General features: G+C 42.2%; 2 protein-coding genes across 4 annotated transcripts in view; one reads left to right on the top strand and one right to left on the bottom strand.

Annotated features, from left to right (window-relative positions):
- Positions 1-17,534, bottom strand: part of LOC135895903 (uncharacterized) — an 86,307-nt gene extending 68,773 nt beyond the window's left edge. Inside the window, exon 1 of the mRNA XM_070537144.1 lies at positions 17,353-17,534. Within this exon, the coding sequence (XP_070393245.1) occupies positions 17,353-17,356 (4 nt within the window). The 5' untranslated portion in view covers positions 17,357-17,534. The remainder of the gene's footprint in view (positions 1-17,352) is intronic.
- The window catches only part of LOC139059149 (MAP7 domain-containing protein 1-like), a 155,909-nt gene that overhangs the window by 89,046 nt on the left and 48,306 nt on the right, over positions 1-18,557 (top strand). The window lies entirely within an intron of this gene.

Genomic DNA, 18,557 nt, shown 5'->3' with positions numbered 1-18,557 from the left:
TGCCTATGCACTGCAATTCCCGCACGTGTGAGCCATTCCTTTTCCATATCCGCATTCTTGATAAAAGCAAAGATTCTCTGGTATGGGAATTAATGGAGGCCTGTTTCATCAACATGAAATGTGACGTCTATGTCAGTGATACATCTGTGGCTTGAACTGAACTGAACGACAGTTCCTGCACTGTATCACTGAATAATGCAAACTTGCTTGAGTACTGCCTGCAAACCTGTGTGTACACATGGCCATTTTCACCTATAAATACGATCCTGTTTGCTTTCAATAAAGTAGTAGCAAGTGACATTCATTCCTGTCCTAAAGCTTTTTTCTGCCCTTGGTTGCATCTTAACTTTGGGGAATAAGCTCATGGGAATTTAGTAAACAAATAAATGCATGTCATAGGGGCAATTCCACTATGTAAAATTAAAGAGTTTTTTCCCCCTAACATTTTTATGTATCTATATAGTCCTAGTTCCACTTTTATAGCCTACCACCGTCCTTGTTAAATATTGGAATGCTCTGCTACTGATAGATATGACAAATGAGGTGTATTTATGAAAACATAAAAACAAAACGCTGCAATACATTTTTTTAAAATGTTGTGCAGTCTAGACAGCCCAAATAGAACTGATGATATATGAAAAGCTTAAGAAGCACAATCATGTTCGTGACTCCTCAATCCTTCCATATCACCTTTCAAAGTCTTATTCGACCTTGACATTTGTATCTATCTTAGTAGCTCAGATTTATGTAATGCTGAGGGAAAAGTTGACTTCCTGTTTGGAATAATGGCCGTGTTTCACAAAAAAGGCTTATAAGCAAAGGCACCAAGAAGTTATCAGAAAAAATACACTCATTGAAATATTCATTCGTTAGCCACCAGAAATGTGATAGGGTGTTAATAATGTTTGGATAAACACAAGCAGTCTAGTTTGTGTATTTGAGAACCAGAATGTGCTAGTATATATTTGTTCTGTAAAATCATCCTTGGCCTTTATCTGACCTGCTTTTCTTCGTTTCTGGTCCCAAGACAATGCTAGTCTGAACTTGGCACTTTATGGCCCAGTATTTGTCCTTCACAAAGCAATACCTCCGTAGACTATGGTTGCTTTTTTCACCTTGATGGGGGAGCTTTTTGCTCATGGTACCGATGTCTGTGAAGGGACCAGTAATGCGCATTCCTTGTGCATGGTACCAATGCGAAAAGGGGGAGAGGGGTCATGGTGATTTGGTAAGGAGGTATCTGTATAGGGGGTGTTAAAATTCCTTTCTAAATTTGGTTTTAACAGCCCATTCATGCTGTAACGAGTCGGTTGTCTCAGTCAGAGATTTTTGCTGTTCGTACATCATTATCCTTGAACAGCAATGGGCTCCATTTGCCATGGCAAATGTGCCCATCAAGAGCCCTTCCTGTATTCTTAGCTCGTCACTGACTATAGTTGGTAAATTTGAGCATGTGGAGTGATAGTCTGTGATTCCATACCTTTTGTTTTTCTAGCACTGGATTTCGTTGTTGATTTCAATAAATATTTCTCTTTTCAAGGCTGTCTGGTAGTGCAGCTGAACATGTGGAGAATGCAGTCAAAGGACAGTACAAGGAATTGTCAACATACACACTGCCTCCGATACCCATTGACATTGCTGCACACCTCTGAAATATCACAGCAGGAGACGTGCCTGACAATCTTCAAAAGAAAATTGAATAGATTGCCTACAATTTGTCATCTCAGACAATGTAAGCCACAACAATTACCTGGATGCATAGGTCAGCAAAATAATTAGAACTCACTCACACTCACCAAAATTCTATTAGCCGGGTTCATTCGGGCTAAGACCTACAGAAATTCGACTCAGTCGGACTCACTCAGACTCACTTTCGAGATCAGTTTGAGTGAGTCAACTAATGCATCAGTTTGCCGACCTATGCCACATGTAAATAAAGTTGGGATAGAATGTACATAATGAGAATTCATTCCACAGTAAATGTCTCAGTTATGTTCGGTCACACATTTTTCCCAAGCTTGTTTTGCAATATGAATGTTAAGCACAATGTTAATTAATTAGAAAGAGTATTGTCCTCCATTCTCATGCGGTTACGTCACTAAGGAAAGTGGGAGGTGTCTATAATCAAAACAATTTTTTGTTGTTTAATGCATGATTATAACTTAATTGCTGCGTAGTTCCCCATAAAAACTCTCAATAATCGAGGGGAAAAAATTGTTTTCCTAAAGATTTGCATTGGGGCAGTGAACAGTGTCCTAATTGTCTAGTGCCTTTTAAGTGTTTAGCAGTGTATATGGCATTGTTGGTTCGAAATGTTTTTATCACTGATACATTGTTGACTAGTTCTGAATTACAGTTCGCTCATGACCACGAAATTTAAATATTCAATGGCAATCTCGACATTGTAGCCCTGAGCCCATTTTTGTTATTCTGGCTAACAACACGAACCCTAACACTTCCAGCGCTACATATTATGCGGGTATACCAATACCAAGTGAATTGGATGGAAAGACAGTCGCAATGTGTTGATCATTCCACAGTCTTTGTGAGACCACGAAACAGGAACTAGGCAGCATGAAATTGTATTTATTCCGTACTGCCAGCCTGCTTTAGAGGCCCTAGGCAGGAGTGGGATATACATATAGGCTTTAAAGCCAATAACATGTGAAACACAAGAAAAAAAAAGAGAAAAAGAAAAGAAAGGTGGAAACAGGCAAAGCGTCATCTTGATACAATGCAAAAGAAAGAAACAACAATAAAAAGGAAGGAAGATATCAAAGAATTCTGCAATACAGCACATGTTTACACAATGGCTTATATACATACACACACAAAGAAATTAACGGTGCCCTTAACATGATATGATCTATATCACATAGTGTATGGATTAGGATAGAAATCGTGGGAAACGTTTCGGTTCATAGAATAATGAGTGCGTGCATGAAGGACGATATGGTGGAGCTTTGAAGAACGTTTTCAGGCAGGGCGTTCCAGTCATGGATGGTTCGGGGGAAAAAGGACTGCTTAAATGATGTGGTATGGTGCGAATACTCGTCTAACCTGAATGAATGTGATGAACGCGTTGGGCGCCGGCTACAAGGGGTAATATACAATTTTTTATCTAGTTTTACATGTTCCCGATGAATTAAATATAACATTTTGAGCCTGTCTCGATACCGTCTTGCCTCTATATTCTTATACCTTGCTATTCTTATTGAATAAAATGTTTATTGAATAACATTTTTTGGAACAACTTAAATTTATACAAATGATTATTGACGCAGACAATAAGCATACTTGGAGGTAGTTGTATTATCAACATTGGCAATTATTCGAACAATTTTCTTTTGCAATACGAGAACCTTATTTATGTTTGTTTTGGTCATTGTGGCCCATACTAAACTGCAATAGTTAAGGTGAGAATGTACATGGCTTCACTTTGCTCTAAGTAATTTGAGACAACAGCTGTCTTCCAATAATGGGGCTCAGTGCTGTGAACTTGTAGCATAATGCCCTCCAATGTCACCTTTTCACATGAAATCTACAGAATGTTTCCACTATACATGAATGAAATGTAAGCTGTGATTCTATGGGGGAATGGCACTGAGCTAATGCCTACTAAACAATCTGCGTAAGTGTGAATGACAGCATCATTAACAGGACTACCCTGCTGCTTTGCAAGGAGTCACTCCGTCTCAGTAACATCAAAGCCGGGTTGCACGGATCACAGAGATGAGACAAAGTTCCAAATAAGGGCCAGAATTATGTAGTATTGTCTGTTGATCAAATAATGCTCACTATGTTCTGTCAAGTTAACAATGCCACACAAGACAGCTAATTATAATGGCTGCCGGCAACTCAGTGCTATGACATACCACGTCGAGCGACTGCCTCATAACACATGATCCTTATGCAATACTCTACAGGCACTTTCCTTTTGCAGCAAGCAGTTAAACTATTAAAGTACTGCAATGCACTTGCAAAGCAGAGTTATTTCCCCGTAGTGGGATCAAGACCACATAATAAAAAGGACACCAAAGGTACACTGTAGATGAAGTGTATTCTGCAGTACTGTATAAGTGCTGAAGCTTCCTTCTTGGTACTGCTGAGTGATTTTCATGCTGCCTAGTTCCTGTTTCGTGGTCTCACAAAGACTGTGGAATGATCAACACATTGCGACAAGAGTCGCTGAAGTTATTCATTCACATTCATTGGAACCACATTATTTGTTTAACCCTTTAATGACCGCGCATATAATTACAAAACAAAGTATTTTATACCTAAATGTGCTAAAGACATCGAGAATAAGCATAATCAATGAAAAGAAAGAATATTTTGTAGAAACTCCTGTAGTAATATGGGGGAAGAAGTGGGCTTCTTCCCAAACTACATATGGCTGCGTTTGGAATTTGTACAGAGAGCTCTTTGCATATGTGTACATACATTGCATAGGTGTACATTGCTTCGCATTGTGTGTCTGAGGTCACTACAGCAGATCTTGCACTGGTCTGTCTCCTCTGACCGTGCTTTCCACAGAAAGCAAGTCCCATGTCTATCTTTTTTTCCCATCCTGTGTTCCTGCTCTAAGCCGACAAATGACACTTGCTGCGAGTCGTTCAGTGTTGTCTCAAGACATTTAACAAGAAACTTCTTACTCAGTGCTAAAATCAGCAAGAAAAATGAATATTTTTTGGTATGCTGTATGCAGATCTCATCAATGAAGGGTTAAAACAACTCATGTGCCAGAGTAGCATAGCCACACACCTTTCACTACATCTTAGCATCTATATCAATATACATTGCAGTACGAATGCTGTATTACTAGTCTATAAATGCATCTACCACTACATCTTGAACTAATGTTTCACTCTATAGGTTCACGGTGGCGTTGTGATATGATATTTTGCTTCTTTGATCACCTATAAAATTTCTGATGACAGCATTGCAGATATAGTTGCTATAGCCAGATTGCATATTTGCATTTGTTAAAGAAAAAATGTAAATGAAAGGAACAAGTACATCAAGAGAAGCAACTAAATGTTTCAACTAAGCCACATAACAAAGAAAAGAGAGTCAGATTATCTAATGAAATATGCATGCAAACTTGCAGTTGATCACCTGTCTTCGAAATCCACATTTTAAGCATGCGTCACAACTTTCGCTTGCCTTTCTTGCTTTCACTTCTGCATCGACTTCAGATAATCCTGGTGGCATTCCCTTTCACATGTTCTTGTACTTGTTTCTTAGGCACACATACCATGAGAACTGGCATGAAATGAAAGCAATTGACTTTACATACCTAATCAACAGTTCAATGACTTCCAGTTTTCAGGTTTTGAAAGAAACTGCAAACACAGTACACAGTTAAGCATTGAGTTGCCCTAACCTTAGCTTGCTTTTTGCACTGTTTCCTTCATGTTCCAAAATGTACCAACTGAGCTATTTTAGCACACCTTTTAACACAATATCTGAGAATTACTTTCAGTATTGGTGTTGGTCAAAACTTTAATGCATGAAAACGGCTACAGGTACAAAAATGTATTATTTAACCAAATATATATTTAGCTCAGCAAGCAATTAATTTTACAAGAGGTGGCCGTATTGCATGCCAGATGCAGAGGTGCTGTTGACATCTTCACATTTAGTTAAGCTGCAAAGCTTTAAAACCACCACATCTCTACTCAATCACAAGCACACAGACTTTAAGGATGGCAAGCAAGGATGGTCATAAACTTTACAAAGTACTAAGAAAGGCTTTGGTAGCATGCTTAAAGGGACACTTAAGCAAAACAATAAATTAGCTTAGACTAATGAAGCATTGTTTGAGAACCCTGATAGGCAGTCATTTCAAAAAAATAGTTTGATTATTAGATGAGAAAATGAAGGTGCAAGTATCAGTATTTGAATTTCACACCGAAACCCCAGCGCCGGTACGTCAGCGTGACGTCAGGGATTCCAAAGTATGTTTTCGTACTTTGGCCGCGTTGGCTGAGTAAAGGTTCCCGAAACCTGGCATGTTTAATATTTGGTTCCTTTAGAACACAATGTAGTGAATCTGTGCCGCTACATATAGTTAGTAGGCCCTAGACGAAGCCATCAAAATCCAAGACGTCACAGCCCCCAGGTGCAGGAACTTAACTAGGCGTCGCCACAGGTATTTCGTTCTCGTGCTTTTTCTGGATTACCAAACCTCTTATCGTTGTAAGAGTGGTGTTTTTGGTGTTGTAGAACGGTAATTTGCTGATGCAGAAGAAATCATTTTTCACTTTAGTGTCCCTTAAATGTAAAAAAAAAATTAAGGGGTTTTATGCGCCAAAACCACGATCTGATTAAGAGGCATGACCTAGTGGGGCACTCCGGAAATTCGGATCACCTGGGGTTCTTTAACGTACACCTAAATCTAAGTACACGGGTGGTTTTGCATTATGCCCCCATCGAACTGCGGCTTCCTTGGCCAGGATATGCTTAACATCTGAAAGTGCAAGCGAAATCAAAATAGAAGACAGTTATGGGAAAATGCTCCTACATGGCCAGGGTCCAATGTGTCCCTCAGTACTAAGTATTGGTTTATGAGGCTCCTTGCAGCAACACTGCACAATTTATTTGGGTACCTGATGTTCAGAAAATAATGCATCAACCTTCCACATAAAACAATACACAAAAAACAATATACAACAGCACTGTAGCGCAACCATTTCCATGAAATAATATCAAACAGTTGAACTGTGATTCATCAGATGGGAGAACTTAAGTAAATTGCACCATGAGAGCATTAGGTGCGTGACGAGACCGAGGTTAGAGAATTGATCAGATGCATTTGACACAGGACGGGTAACATTTAATCCTTTTGTCCTTCAATAGCCAAGATAAACTGATAATCAAGACCATAGTTCACAAACTCTTAAAATACTTTCGCCAAACAAGATGTTATAAAAGGCTTTAATATTTCAAATAAGCTCATTACTAAAACTTGCACACAAGGGAAAATTATCCATGAATACAAACTTGAAGGAGCATCTCCTATAAGACTTTAGCAGGGCAGCTTATTAAGCTAGTTGTTGATCCATTATCGTGAGTGTATAGCGCAAAGGTTGAATGAGGATGTAGGCACAAGCATTCACTACCAATGGAGGTTTTATTCCTGAATTCACACAATAGTGATATAGCTATCTGAAAAATAACTACCAAAAAGGAGAACAAAGCAGACCATCAAGAGGAACATGAAGTAATGTAGAGTTGCGTAAAGGATGCTGGCCGTAGGTTTTACATCCCAGAAACTTGAGCTCTCTTTCTGATAAGGCAATGGATGGCTTGCTGATGCATGTACTCTGTCCCCATGCCAATTGTGCTACTTTATGATATGGTTATGACCATCCCTGTGCTTGTGAATAACTGACATTCTTTCAAACCAAGGAGTGCCGCCAAGCGTGCTAGTATGATGTGCCTAAAAAACGTTCTCTGCCACTGCGCACATTATATGCATGTTCGCACAACCTCTCATGAAGGCATCTGGCAGTCTGCCCCATATGACAAGCGCCGCATGAAAGAGAAATTTCGTGCACAGCCTTTTATGTAGAGTCAACATGCCAAATCTTGCGCTTGACCTTGCAGAGGCCTTCCTGACTGCCTTATCAGAAGAGCTAAAGTTTTTCTGGAAGTGACATGAACGGCCTGTATTTGTGATGCAATCTTACATGTTTTTTTGTATCTCGATTTCCAGCGTAGTTCATTTTTTGCCCACTTGTCTGCTTTTCTTGTTTTTATCTTCAGAAGTTAATGTTTTTTTCAGATAGCTCTTTCACTTGCTTGTGTAAATTCGGCACATCGAATAATAACATCTCAGTTGACAGTCGACACTTCTGTCTATGTACTCGTTTACCTTTGTGGTGTACGCTACCTATAAGAACTGTAACCAGCAGCTAAAGAAGCATTCTTCAACCCGTCATTCTAGCGCCCTTACCCACTCATTAACCCAAGACTCATGGCAAGAAAACCACGGAGGATATTGCTCCATTGAAGCATGACATAAATTATGACTGAGTGTTAACCTTGCTGTAGCTTTCATGACTGTTTTTTTTTGTGAAGAGCAGTGGAAGTAGAAGAAATGTTGCTGGTGGTAACCGAACCCACAAATTTGACATGACGCATGCAGCGCTGCACCAATTCATCCAGCCATGACAGTTTTTTCCTCCTGGTAGCCAAACCCCCATATTTCACATGAAACACGCAGCACTGTACGAATTCATATAGCCACAACTGTCTTTCCATCCAATTCACTTGGTATTGGTATACCCGCATAATATGTAGCGCTGGGAGTGTTAGGGTTCGTGTTGTTAGCCCGAATGAAAAAAATGGGCTCAGGGCTACAATGTCGAGATTGCCATTGAATATTTAAGTTTCGAGGTCATGAGCGAACTGTAATTCAGAACTAGTCAACAATGTATCAGTGATAAAAACATTTCGAACCAACAATGCCATATACACTGCTAAACACTTAAAGGGCACTAGACAATTAGGACACTGTTCACTGCCCCAATGCAAATCTTTAGGAAAACAATTTTTTCCCCTCGATTATTGAGAGTAAACGTGAAACGTAGTGATTACATGAATAAAGATTGCTTAATACTGCCCCTGCTTTCGAAGATAACATTTTACATCAAAGATGTTAGTGCGACTACAAGCTTTTAAAAACATGTTTGTAAACAATGTTGATCTAAGACAGGCTAAATGACTAGCTTAAGAAATCTGGATGATTGCTATAAAAACAGTGAACTAACTGTAGTATCTAACAACATTGATAATATTTATTTCCATAAGACAGGCTAACCGTGAGCGGTGTGCGAGGCTGAGCAGAAGGGTGAAAAACCCTACGGCAAGTGTGCCTGCCGGGGGCCTACGATATTGCACTACGGATAGAGCGTAGTGATATGGTCTTCTTGTTAGAAGTTCAGAGTATACAACCAGCGCGAGACACAGAACAACTAAGTGGACGAGAAGCATGTCATTCAGAATGTTATGAGGCACCGTACAGACTTCTACAAAAGTGACGGTAACTGCTCAAAGCATTTGATGCATCGGCTTTTGCGGCTTTAGAAATATTCAGAGAGGACTCCCATATATATAGATTCACAGCACACGCATGGCGATGGACGAACCAGGCTAAGCGCTAGGGTGGAATTTCACACCACAACTCCACGTTCAGTAATCACACAGAACACTTGCAGTTTTGCAGTTTCGTTCAGGTGCAGACGTCGGCTTTCAGGTAGGTGCTCGTTGTTGCGTTCCGTGCAAGAATATGGCTTAGTGCTGGCACCCCATATGCGGAATCAGGAGCAATATGCGCACATCATTTCTCCAGAAGCTGACGCCGAGTGCGGGTGGCGCGAGGGTCTTGTTGGGCTGGCACGACGACTTCGTGGCAGCCAAATTCCGAATACTGCACGTGCGGTGAGTGTAGCTATGTGAACTTTTTGATAGGTCATCTTGTAGATCGTTGTAGGGCAGGCAGAACGAAACAGACATGGCACATGAGACAACACACAGCGTTGATTCAGCTGCGCACAGCTGTTTGCGTGCGCCGTGTCTCATGGCATTGAACTTCAGCAACCGCTGTTGCGCACTCCAAAACAAACCTTGACTTCAACACGTTTTTAAATTACAAAACACGCATATTATTTGCGCCTGGCAAAGGAAAGTCGACACCATTATAATGTAAACGTTTTCTTCATTACAATAAAATAATTATGCAGCGTGTGCCACGAAACCTGGCAGTAAGCAACCCTGGGCGTCGCACCAGTGCCAGGGGGCTATTATCATAGAGTTTCTAGTGAGAAACTCTATGGCTATTCTCGACACGCATGGCGGCTGCACGGCCGCCATTATCCGCCATGTTTACTCTCTGATTGGCTGTGGAGAGCTCGCGTGCCTTGAAATTTGTGCCGGGAAACGGAAGTTTTGCGAAATGTCATTTTGCGTTTTCATCAAGATGACGAAACGTGACGTGGAGCTGCAAATTTCATGGACTAATACATTTTTTTGGTCCTCGGCAGATATATTGTGATGTTAGTGCTTCAAAAATAATGTGAGCGGTAGCGTGCAGAAGCCAGTGCAATACATCTGCAATTGCGCGGATATGTCGTGGCAATCCAAGATATGCGCCATGCCAGCTTGCTGATTGGCTGAAGGAATATCTCGTGAGGAGCGTCACAGGAAGGGCTGTTTCGTAAACGTCGTTTTGACGATGCGTGACGTTGCGCCGGGCCGCCATTGCTGAGATTTTCCGCCATAATTCTTGCTGCGACGAGCCGCGCGAATTATGCTAATGAGCAGCCATATGCAATGGCAGCCGAAAGGAATGCGTATCGCCACATTTTTGTACATTTTTGTTCAACAAAATCTTTTGTTCATTACGCGTTCTCATAGTATTTGCATCGCTCTCGGGTGGTGTTGGCATTTGTGTTTGGGGCCATCATTTTTTAAAAGAACGCGTTTATACGAAATAATATTGGTTGAATATAGCAAACTTTCGGCAATGTTGTCCACTTTTCACTGCTGCATTTGTTTTGTAATCAAGATTAATGCCTTTTCGCACAATCAAAAGTTATGACAATGGCCTCTTTCTAATTTATAAAAAGAAATGTACGCAAGGCGGCGCCTTGAAATTTCCTATCGCCATAGAGTTCGTAGAACGACTCTAGAGGAAAAGCTGGGCCGGAAAAGTGGGAACCTCTAGGGCGCCGCCCTGTTGCTACTGGTCAATGTGGCCAGCGCAATTACTATTGCAAGAGCTGAAAAGAAGTACAGGTCACCTTATGCTTTGTCATCTAAAAACGCATACCTGATGGCTTTATGAAGGTGGTACGTTAATATTAAGTTTACAGAAAGCGATCGCCAAGTCCGTGACTTATGTAATTCACGATGTACGCATTTATGCAATAAAGGATGACGAGAATTTCGGTTTCGAATCTGTTTTTTAGATGCGCAGTAGTTTCGTACAGTTTAGGTTTGACATGCGATTGCGCGTCGACATCGGACGCTATGGAAAACTCATGCCTTATGTGCCACCGAAGCCCCGAAGTGCTCTGGCTTCATATACCTTCACATGTAAGTAAACGAATGTATCTCCTTGTTGAGAATATCACGCGAGTAGGCAGCTCTTGTGGTGCATCACAATCGTTTGAGAAGCGTCACAGTAGAGCATTTTTGTGCATGCGGAGCGGTGTTTTTATTTGCAGGTTTCCCTTCAGTAGGAAATTGCTGGACAGGCGGACCAGCGCACCGGAATTGTACTGGCGAAGCCACAAGCAACTCAAAGAATCTGTTTAATTGTTGCACTTTGAACAATCATGCTTCTGCAAAGGCCACAGCAGAAAAACAGCCTGATGCCGAGTATTTCTGTGCCACGAAGTAATCAAGAGGCGTGTGCCTAATGCGGACGAAATCGAGTGCATCGATACTTAGAACGACAGAAAGCTGAGCTATTTGGTAAGGATTCATTATGAAAAACAGAGGCGAGGCGTGCAGAGAGGACACAAGAGTAGAGAAGTGGGCGGCGCTCGTGTTTGCTTGTGAATACTCTACTCTTGTGTCCTGTCTGCGCGCCTCACCTCCGTTTTGCATAACGAGTGCATGAACCCACATATTAATAGCGTAGGCATTTTATTAACTGTGCAATATTTTCAACACTTCCTTGCAAGACATTTCATGTGGAATATCTTTTCCGGTCACACATTTGTGCAGTGAATCTATTTGCATGATCGAGCCGGGCCTGTGGGACCGTTCACTTGCACTTGATGCTGAGTATTTTACATGTATCCATAAACTACAGATATGCACATCAGATCCCTGCGAGCATTTTCAAAATTCAATTATTTTAGACAACAGGCACCTATGCAATACTGACATGATCCCGAATACCACTAAGCGGCTGGGACACATTTTTGTTGACCATACTCGCAGGTAAAATAAGTACATCATGTGGACAGCTCCAGCTCATTTTCCTTAAATCAGTGTGTACAAGGGGTATGCAAAAATAATTTTTTTTCTCGCCCACCGATTATTTTGCTGTATAAGCAAGAGAACCCACCACGTTAGTGTAACGTATCTTGTACGTCACACTAATATGTGCTTTAATTTACCAAGTGAGATGAGTTACATTTATCACTAATTCAGTCAAATCACACTGCAAGCTGCATTCATCAATCTTCAATTGAATTTTGCAAATGTTTAATGAAACATGTTTCCCTTTTATGCAGATATGCAATGGCAAGCCCTTCCGTGTGTTCCAAAGGTAAAATTTAAGCTCTAAATTAAAGAAGACATTTCTAGTCAGAAACAAGCAAAAATGGTGAATGCAGAGTATCGGAAGCCCAAGGTACAGAAATTATGAGAAGTGTCGAATGATTTTAAGGAAAGAGTCGTATTTGAAAATGCAAGGCTCTTTAGTGGAGGTCACGCAAGTCAATATAGGTAGAATACTCTGCAAAATTATGCGAGTGAGGGGATGTCAAACATTGGGTAAGGAAATGCGTTGTTTTTCTGCAAAACAAAAGCTGATTGCCATTACATAAGTCACTTTAGCATCGTGAGACTGCTGCTTGATACATTCAGAAATAAACCAAAAAACAAGACACGCAAGAATAAACAATTTAATGATGCTCTCTCCACACTGGGATAAATAAAAACAAACACATCACATCTAATGTGGACATATCAGATGCCTTGTGAAGCACTAAAGGAAAAATTCAGTTTCGAGCTATGGCACTTGCCGCATAGATGTGGGGGGCCTTGCACTAATAGTGATAGTTACCACTGCATTTAGAAATTGAAAGCATTCGTGCAGACAAGGATGATTCTTTATATTTTTGGCTACCACTTCAAATGCCTCCACCAAGTGTTACAATGCTGCACGCAGCCATACTAATGATCTTGCAGCAACACCTGCAGGTAAAAAGCAGAAGCAAAGTGCTGGTGCATACTGGACACTATGTTTGAAAACCTTTAGGCAAGAAGAGTGCAAGCAGACATAGCTGCATTTATTTCCATAATTCCCCATTTGAATTGCCTTTCTTTTTGCTTAGACAATGCCTACGCCTAGCAACAGCATCTCCCTCATACAGACTCCGCAAGCCAAGAGGCCGTGGAGGCAAATGCAGGTAAGAGGCAAGAAGCAATAGCACTGGTATCGACATTCATCTAATTTCTTGCTTTTTCTTTCGTTTAGGCAGCCAGCACACCTCGAACAGCCACCTTGACTGCGGGTGTGTCACCCTAGTCGCCAAGGAAACATTTGAGGGAAAGCGACAGGCAACGTGAACAGCCACTTCTCCATGTAAACGATACTCTTTCTCTCGGATGACTCCTACACCTCGCCAAGCCAGCACACTTGTGCACAAAAATGCCACGGAGGCACGTGCAGGTCAGAGGCAAGAAGCAGTGGCACTGGTGTCGACATTCACCCAATTTCCTTTTTTTTACACTGAGGCAGCCAGCACACCTCCAACAGCCACCTTCACTGCGGGTGTGTCAGTAGATTCCTGTTGTACATATGCTCATAATAAACTTCAGTAAACTTGAACTTGATAATAAACTTGAAGGCAAATGGGGCATTGATGCATTGTATTTTTGAACATTCGTTGTACACATGTGTTGTGTGGCCCTCAATGCAGCTCATGTTGTAGCAGCTGCTTTGTCTGTGTATCGCACATTGGCTTAAGCTCGTGATATCCACATACTCCTCTCACATATACAAACTTAAGTTCTATATCCTCAGTGTTACAACAAAAAAATGAAAGTAAACAATCCGATCGTGGAATTGTGTTTATTACGGTGATTCCTATGACGGTTACTGACAAGTTCACAACTTGAACTGGTCAATCGGTCCATAGCCTCCTTTATTTTTGAAAAATAAAGGAAGCTATGATCCGTCATGGCAAGGAATTGTATGCATACATAAAAAAGGGGATATGTGTGTGTGTTTGTAGTGGGGGTATAGGATTAGGGCGGTACGAAAAAACGTGTACCAACACCGTCCTCTAGGCCCATTCCGCTAAGGTACCCTAACAAAGCGTGTTATGCATAAAGTTCATACAACCAAGTCTGATATTACTACACACGCCAGGCGACGCGAGCTACATTTGCCATGACGCATTCGCGACTGCACCGGATGCCCTCCATATTATTCTCGTTAATCGTGCTCACTGCACCGAGGCAAAAGAAAGATCATGGGCGCAGGTGACTTTTAAGTATCTCGACCTTGCGAGGCACTGCTGCGCGTGCCAGGGGAGCTGTCAGTGCGAACACTCCCTGGCACACACCTGCCTCGGCGGCCCCAACCTACGTACCGTTCTGCTTCGAGCTTTGATCCCCCCACTGTCCCTTGGGTGCCCTGGAGTTCCTGCGCCGCCTGCTTTATTATAATCTCAGGTGCTCTCCTGAGACTTCCGTTTGGCGGTTACATGTGCCCTACAGCTGGATCAGTACTTATAATAATAAAATAACCCGATGTAGCGTCGCGACGATAGATCGCGAAAGCGGCTTTTGCAACATACCGCGCCCGTGCGAAGAGAATCACGGAACGCCAACGAGGAATCTGACCACAGCTTCGAGCTCGTAACCTCGTCGAGTGACACTCCTGCAACAGGCGTGACTGTTGAAAACCCCATACCACCGGAAACTTGAACAGGATCATCCCACAGTTGCATAACTGCCAGCTGTACGGTCAACATGGACCACACCCACACCGTCCCGCAACATTGGTGTTGGTGTTCCCAATTGCCTTTCGAGAAGTCGTGCCATCAGCTGTAGCGTTGTATTGAGCATCGCGACCTCCATCGTTTCGCTCGAGTTCGGCATAGTTCCGTTTTCGTCGTTGTCCGTGCGCGTCGCCAAGCGAGTTGTAAAGTGACTGCCTTCGATGTTAACTTGTGGCGTCGTAAGCTGCAGATCGTTGGTGCCGGGGCCTGCTTCGTCCGTGACCAGTGTAGAGTTTTCACTTCGCGGTGATCGTTTTCCATGCTGGTCGTCGTTGCTGGCTGCATTCGCTGTGGCTCGCCTGGGTGGGGACAGCCTCGCCTTCTCGCTTCGTCTTCAGTTTCCCGTCCGCCTCAGGTTCGTTCTTGGAGCCCTGGTCGCCATGTAAGCTGTGTGTTGACGATGACACGCTTCAGTTGAAAAAAAAAAATGTTATTTATTCAAATGGAAAACTGGAACCTGGCGATGTCATGTGCTCCGGCTCGACGCGGCCACTCTAACAAGCCAGCATAAAATGGGCTCCTTGATGCCAGGTGGCGCTAGTCGTCCGTAGATGACGCGGTCCCTAACAATGGCCTGCGGGCTGCATTGATGCCTACCGAGCACGAATTCATGATCGCCGCCCATGTATACAAGCGTCCTATGGCGCTAGGTGTTATGTTTTCCTCAATATGTGCCCTCATCTTGAATTGGTGAGACTATATTTCCTCTTAGCGTCCGGTATTAAAAGCAATTTTTTTCTGTTAACATTCTACTATCGTCTGTTACTGAGAAGTTGATTAAAAATTATGAAAACAGTTACTGTGGAAAAAAAAAGTAAGAAGGTAGCCAGTTTTTGCATATTCATTTATAATTAACATTATGTCATCTGTTCATTTTTCAGTAAATCGTTTTTAAAATTTTCTAATCACCAGTGTTACTAGAAAGTTGATTGAAAATGAAGGAAATTTGCACCTGTGCATGAAGCAAGACAGTCTTGCACCAGCCATGTTCACTTAATAATTATAAGCATATTTAACAATATTCATGCATGTTCTGTAACTTGAGTTATGTACCTTAAAAAACAATTATGTTTATTAACTTCCTATTGAACGGTGTTTCTAATAAGTTAAAAAGAAGTAACCAACTTTATTCTGACAAACGTTACTAAAATGTAATAGTCCATAGGATGTTTAAAAACTAAAGTTGATAGGAAGTTGATAAAAGTTCTAAAGAAAGTAAGGAAGCATTTTTGCATGGGTGACTTAAGGGAACCGTATACTCGGCAACAGCGATACATTGTTGTGCCGATAAAACGGGGATGGTTATACTTTTTAAGCACTGTTCGTAGATGCCGTCACTTGAAAAACAGCAATATGCCGGACTTACGATCGCAGCGGATGATATGCAAGCAGCATTCTTACGCAGAGAGAACATGTCGCTCGAACGTGTTTTGCCAACTAGCGCTCACTTCGAGTTTGCGGCAGAAGGGAGAGGCTTTTGTAGTGACGTCACGCTCTTTGCAAATATGGAGAGGTCTATTGTGATGCGCAGCTTAGCTTTTGCTAGTTTGTAATAAAAAACTATTTTATATCTCGTACTTAACTTTATATTGAGCCCCTGGAACCATCCACTTATAGGCGCTCGTTACAAGTACTATTGTACAAAAGTAATTTGCATATGTTCATATATATATATATTAACCATTGCTGGAGCAGAAGAATGGCAGTTGTGACTCACTCAGTTGATGATTATTTGATTTCCATGGCCCAAGGGCCAGTTCTCGCCGAACAGTGCGCCCACTACATTCTTGAAGCAATTTGTTACTATTTTCGCTATGACTACGGTTGTTGTTATGGTAACCAGGATCGACGCCAGTTTTCAGTCCGATGCATCTTTTGTCTAATGCGTGTACCTGATCTAATCAACGGACGCGTACCTTCGTTTTTCATTAAACTCGTTCCTAAGTCCTAGTGCCTAGTAAGTCCTAGTTTTAAAATTACAACACTGCTCACAGTGCATCGAAAATAGAAATACAGCTTAACATTAATGACAACAATAATACTCAAAATTGGTTTAGCAAAAATAATAAGAATAAATAAGTAAATAAACACCTCTATTTAGTTTGAACCAGAACAATCCACTCTTGCTTTACTCTCTTACGGGGATAATCAGTTCAAAGCGATAAGCTTGCACTGGATTTCGTTACTTATATTGTTGGCTCTTGGCGATTGTTGGAGGTGCTCACACATTCAATCTATGCACTGGCCCTCGAACCAACTAAGGTGTCCATGCAAATTACATAGTTTTGTTGCCCGAACTATTGAATGAATAACAGCAACCGCTGTAATGTACACTAAAATAAAACACCGCAGCTGAATAACTTAACAGGCCCATAGTTACGTTTTCGCTTACATTAAAGGCCGGACATTTAGGCCGAACTTTAAAGTCCAAACGGATACTGTGGCCTGTGACAATTCTCGGGCCCGTACTCTGTTACCTGGTATTTTCCTCCCGTTCTGTATTCCTTACCATGCGTAGCGTTGAGCGGTTTAAGGCAATCGCGAATGTCAACAAGCGGCTTCGAACAGCTATAACAGGCGGTGAGAGGCATTTACTGACCCATTATGGATGCGATGCCCAGGTGCTCTTGAAGAGACAGCTAAGCGGACAATTCCGAAACCCCCTCGGCAAGGGAATTCGACGGATACGGCAAACTACGTCTTCGTCACTAGGCGTCAAAACCCGTTCGCACTCGTATGCATTCGCCCAGCAAACCTCTTCGAGAACAGTTGGCAAGCTTGCCAGTGTGGTGCACCGCCCTCGCTCTCTTCGCTTTCCCATATTTATCGGCGTTATTACTACTCTACACGCTGCTTTCATTGCACAGCGGGTTGCAAGGAGGGCGGATGCATGCGTCAACCCATCACGCGACCCCTCAACTTGGCCAGCGCATCCTTTATGACCGCCTCTATCTTATCTGTAACCTGTTCAGTTCCTCCTCTACGAGGCACTGGCCTGGTGCGTAACGCACATTTCCGTTGGTGACCCATCGTCACTCTTTTGCTCTCATTGACTGCAGGGTGGCCCTATGCTATCACCCTCCCCCGCGGTGGCGGCTGCGGCGCGCTGCAGCCGTTGGTAACCCGCGCATTGTCTTTATTTCTTTTTATTATTATTATCATTGTATCTTATTTGTTATAATCTTCCGTGTGTGCGAGTCCTCCATATTACCGCATCATAGCATAGTGCGCAAAGAAGCGTTCAAAAATCTGTCGCACTATCTCGGAGCACCTGAAGTGCTCTGCTGATGGCGAGAGCCCTGAGTTGGGAGGACGCTTTAGTTCAGGTGCTCCTATCTAAATACATGTAAAAGGAGAATTCGTTTTTCTCGGCAACCACTGCACCGAATTTGACGAGGTTTGTTGGATTTGAAAGAAAAATATAAAATCTAGTGACTGTTGGTTTTGAATTTTTGATTTAGCTCCTCATTTTTTTTATTAAAGATTGGCAAGAATCGAAAAGTTTCAGAAAACGATACTATCAATAACTTTTACCTTTTTTAGCGCACGAAAAGGGACGAGAGACAGAGGTACGGCGCAGACTGGTTTCAGACCACATTGCTCTTGTTTTGCCTTGTTGTTAAGCACCTGATCCATAATTAATCAGGCTTTCATACTGCCCTGGTTTGAGTCTGCGGCGACTTGAAGGAACTGGTTGACATTGAATGCTTCCTTTAGGCGTTGTAGCTCCTTTTTGTAAGCGTCCATGGTTGCCTGCAGCCTCCGATTCCGTGCCTTCCAGGTCCTTTCTTTTTCGCGCCACTT

Source organism: Dermacentor albipictus, chromosome 4 (genome assembly GCF_038994185.2).
Source record: "Dermacentor albipictus isolate Rhodes 1998 colony chromosome 4, USDA_Dalb.pri_finalv2, whole genome shotgun sequence".
In the NCBI taxonomy this organism is placed as follows: Eukaryota; Metazoa; Arthropoda; class Arachnida; order Ixodida; family Ixodidae; genus Dermacentor; species Dermacentor albipictus.
Note: the sequence above shows the minus strand (reverse complement) of the source record. Positions and strands in the feature narration are given on the sequence as shown.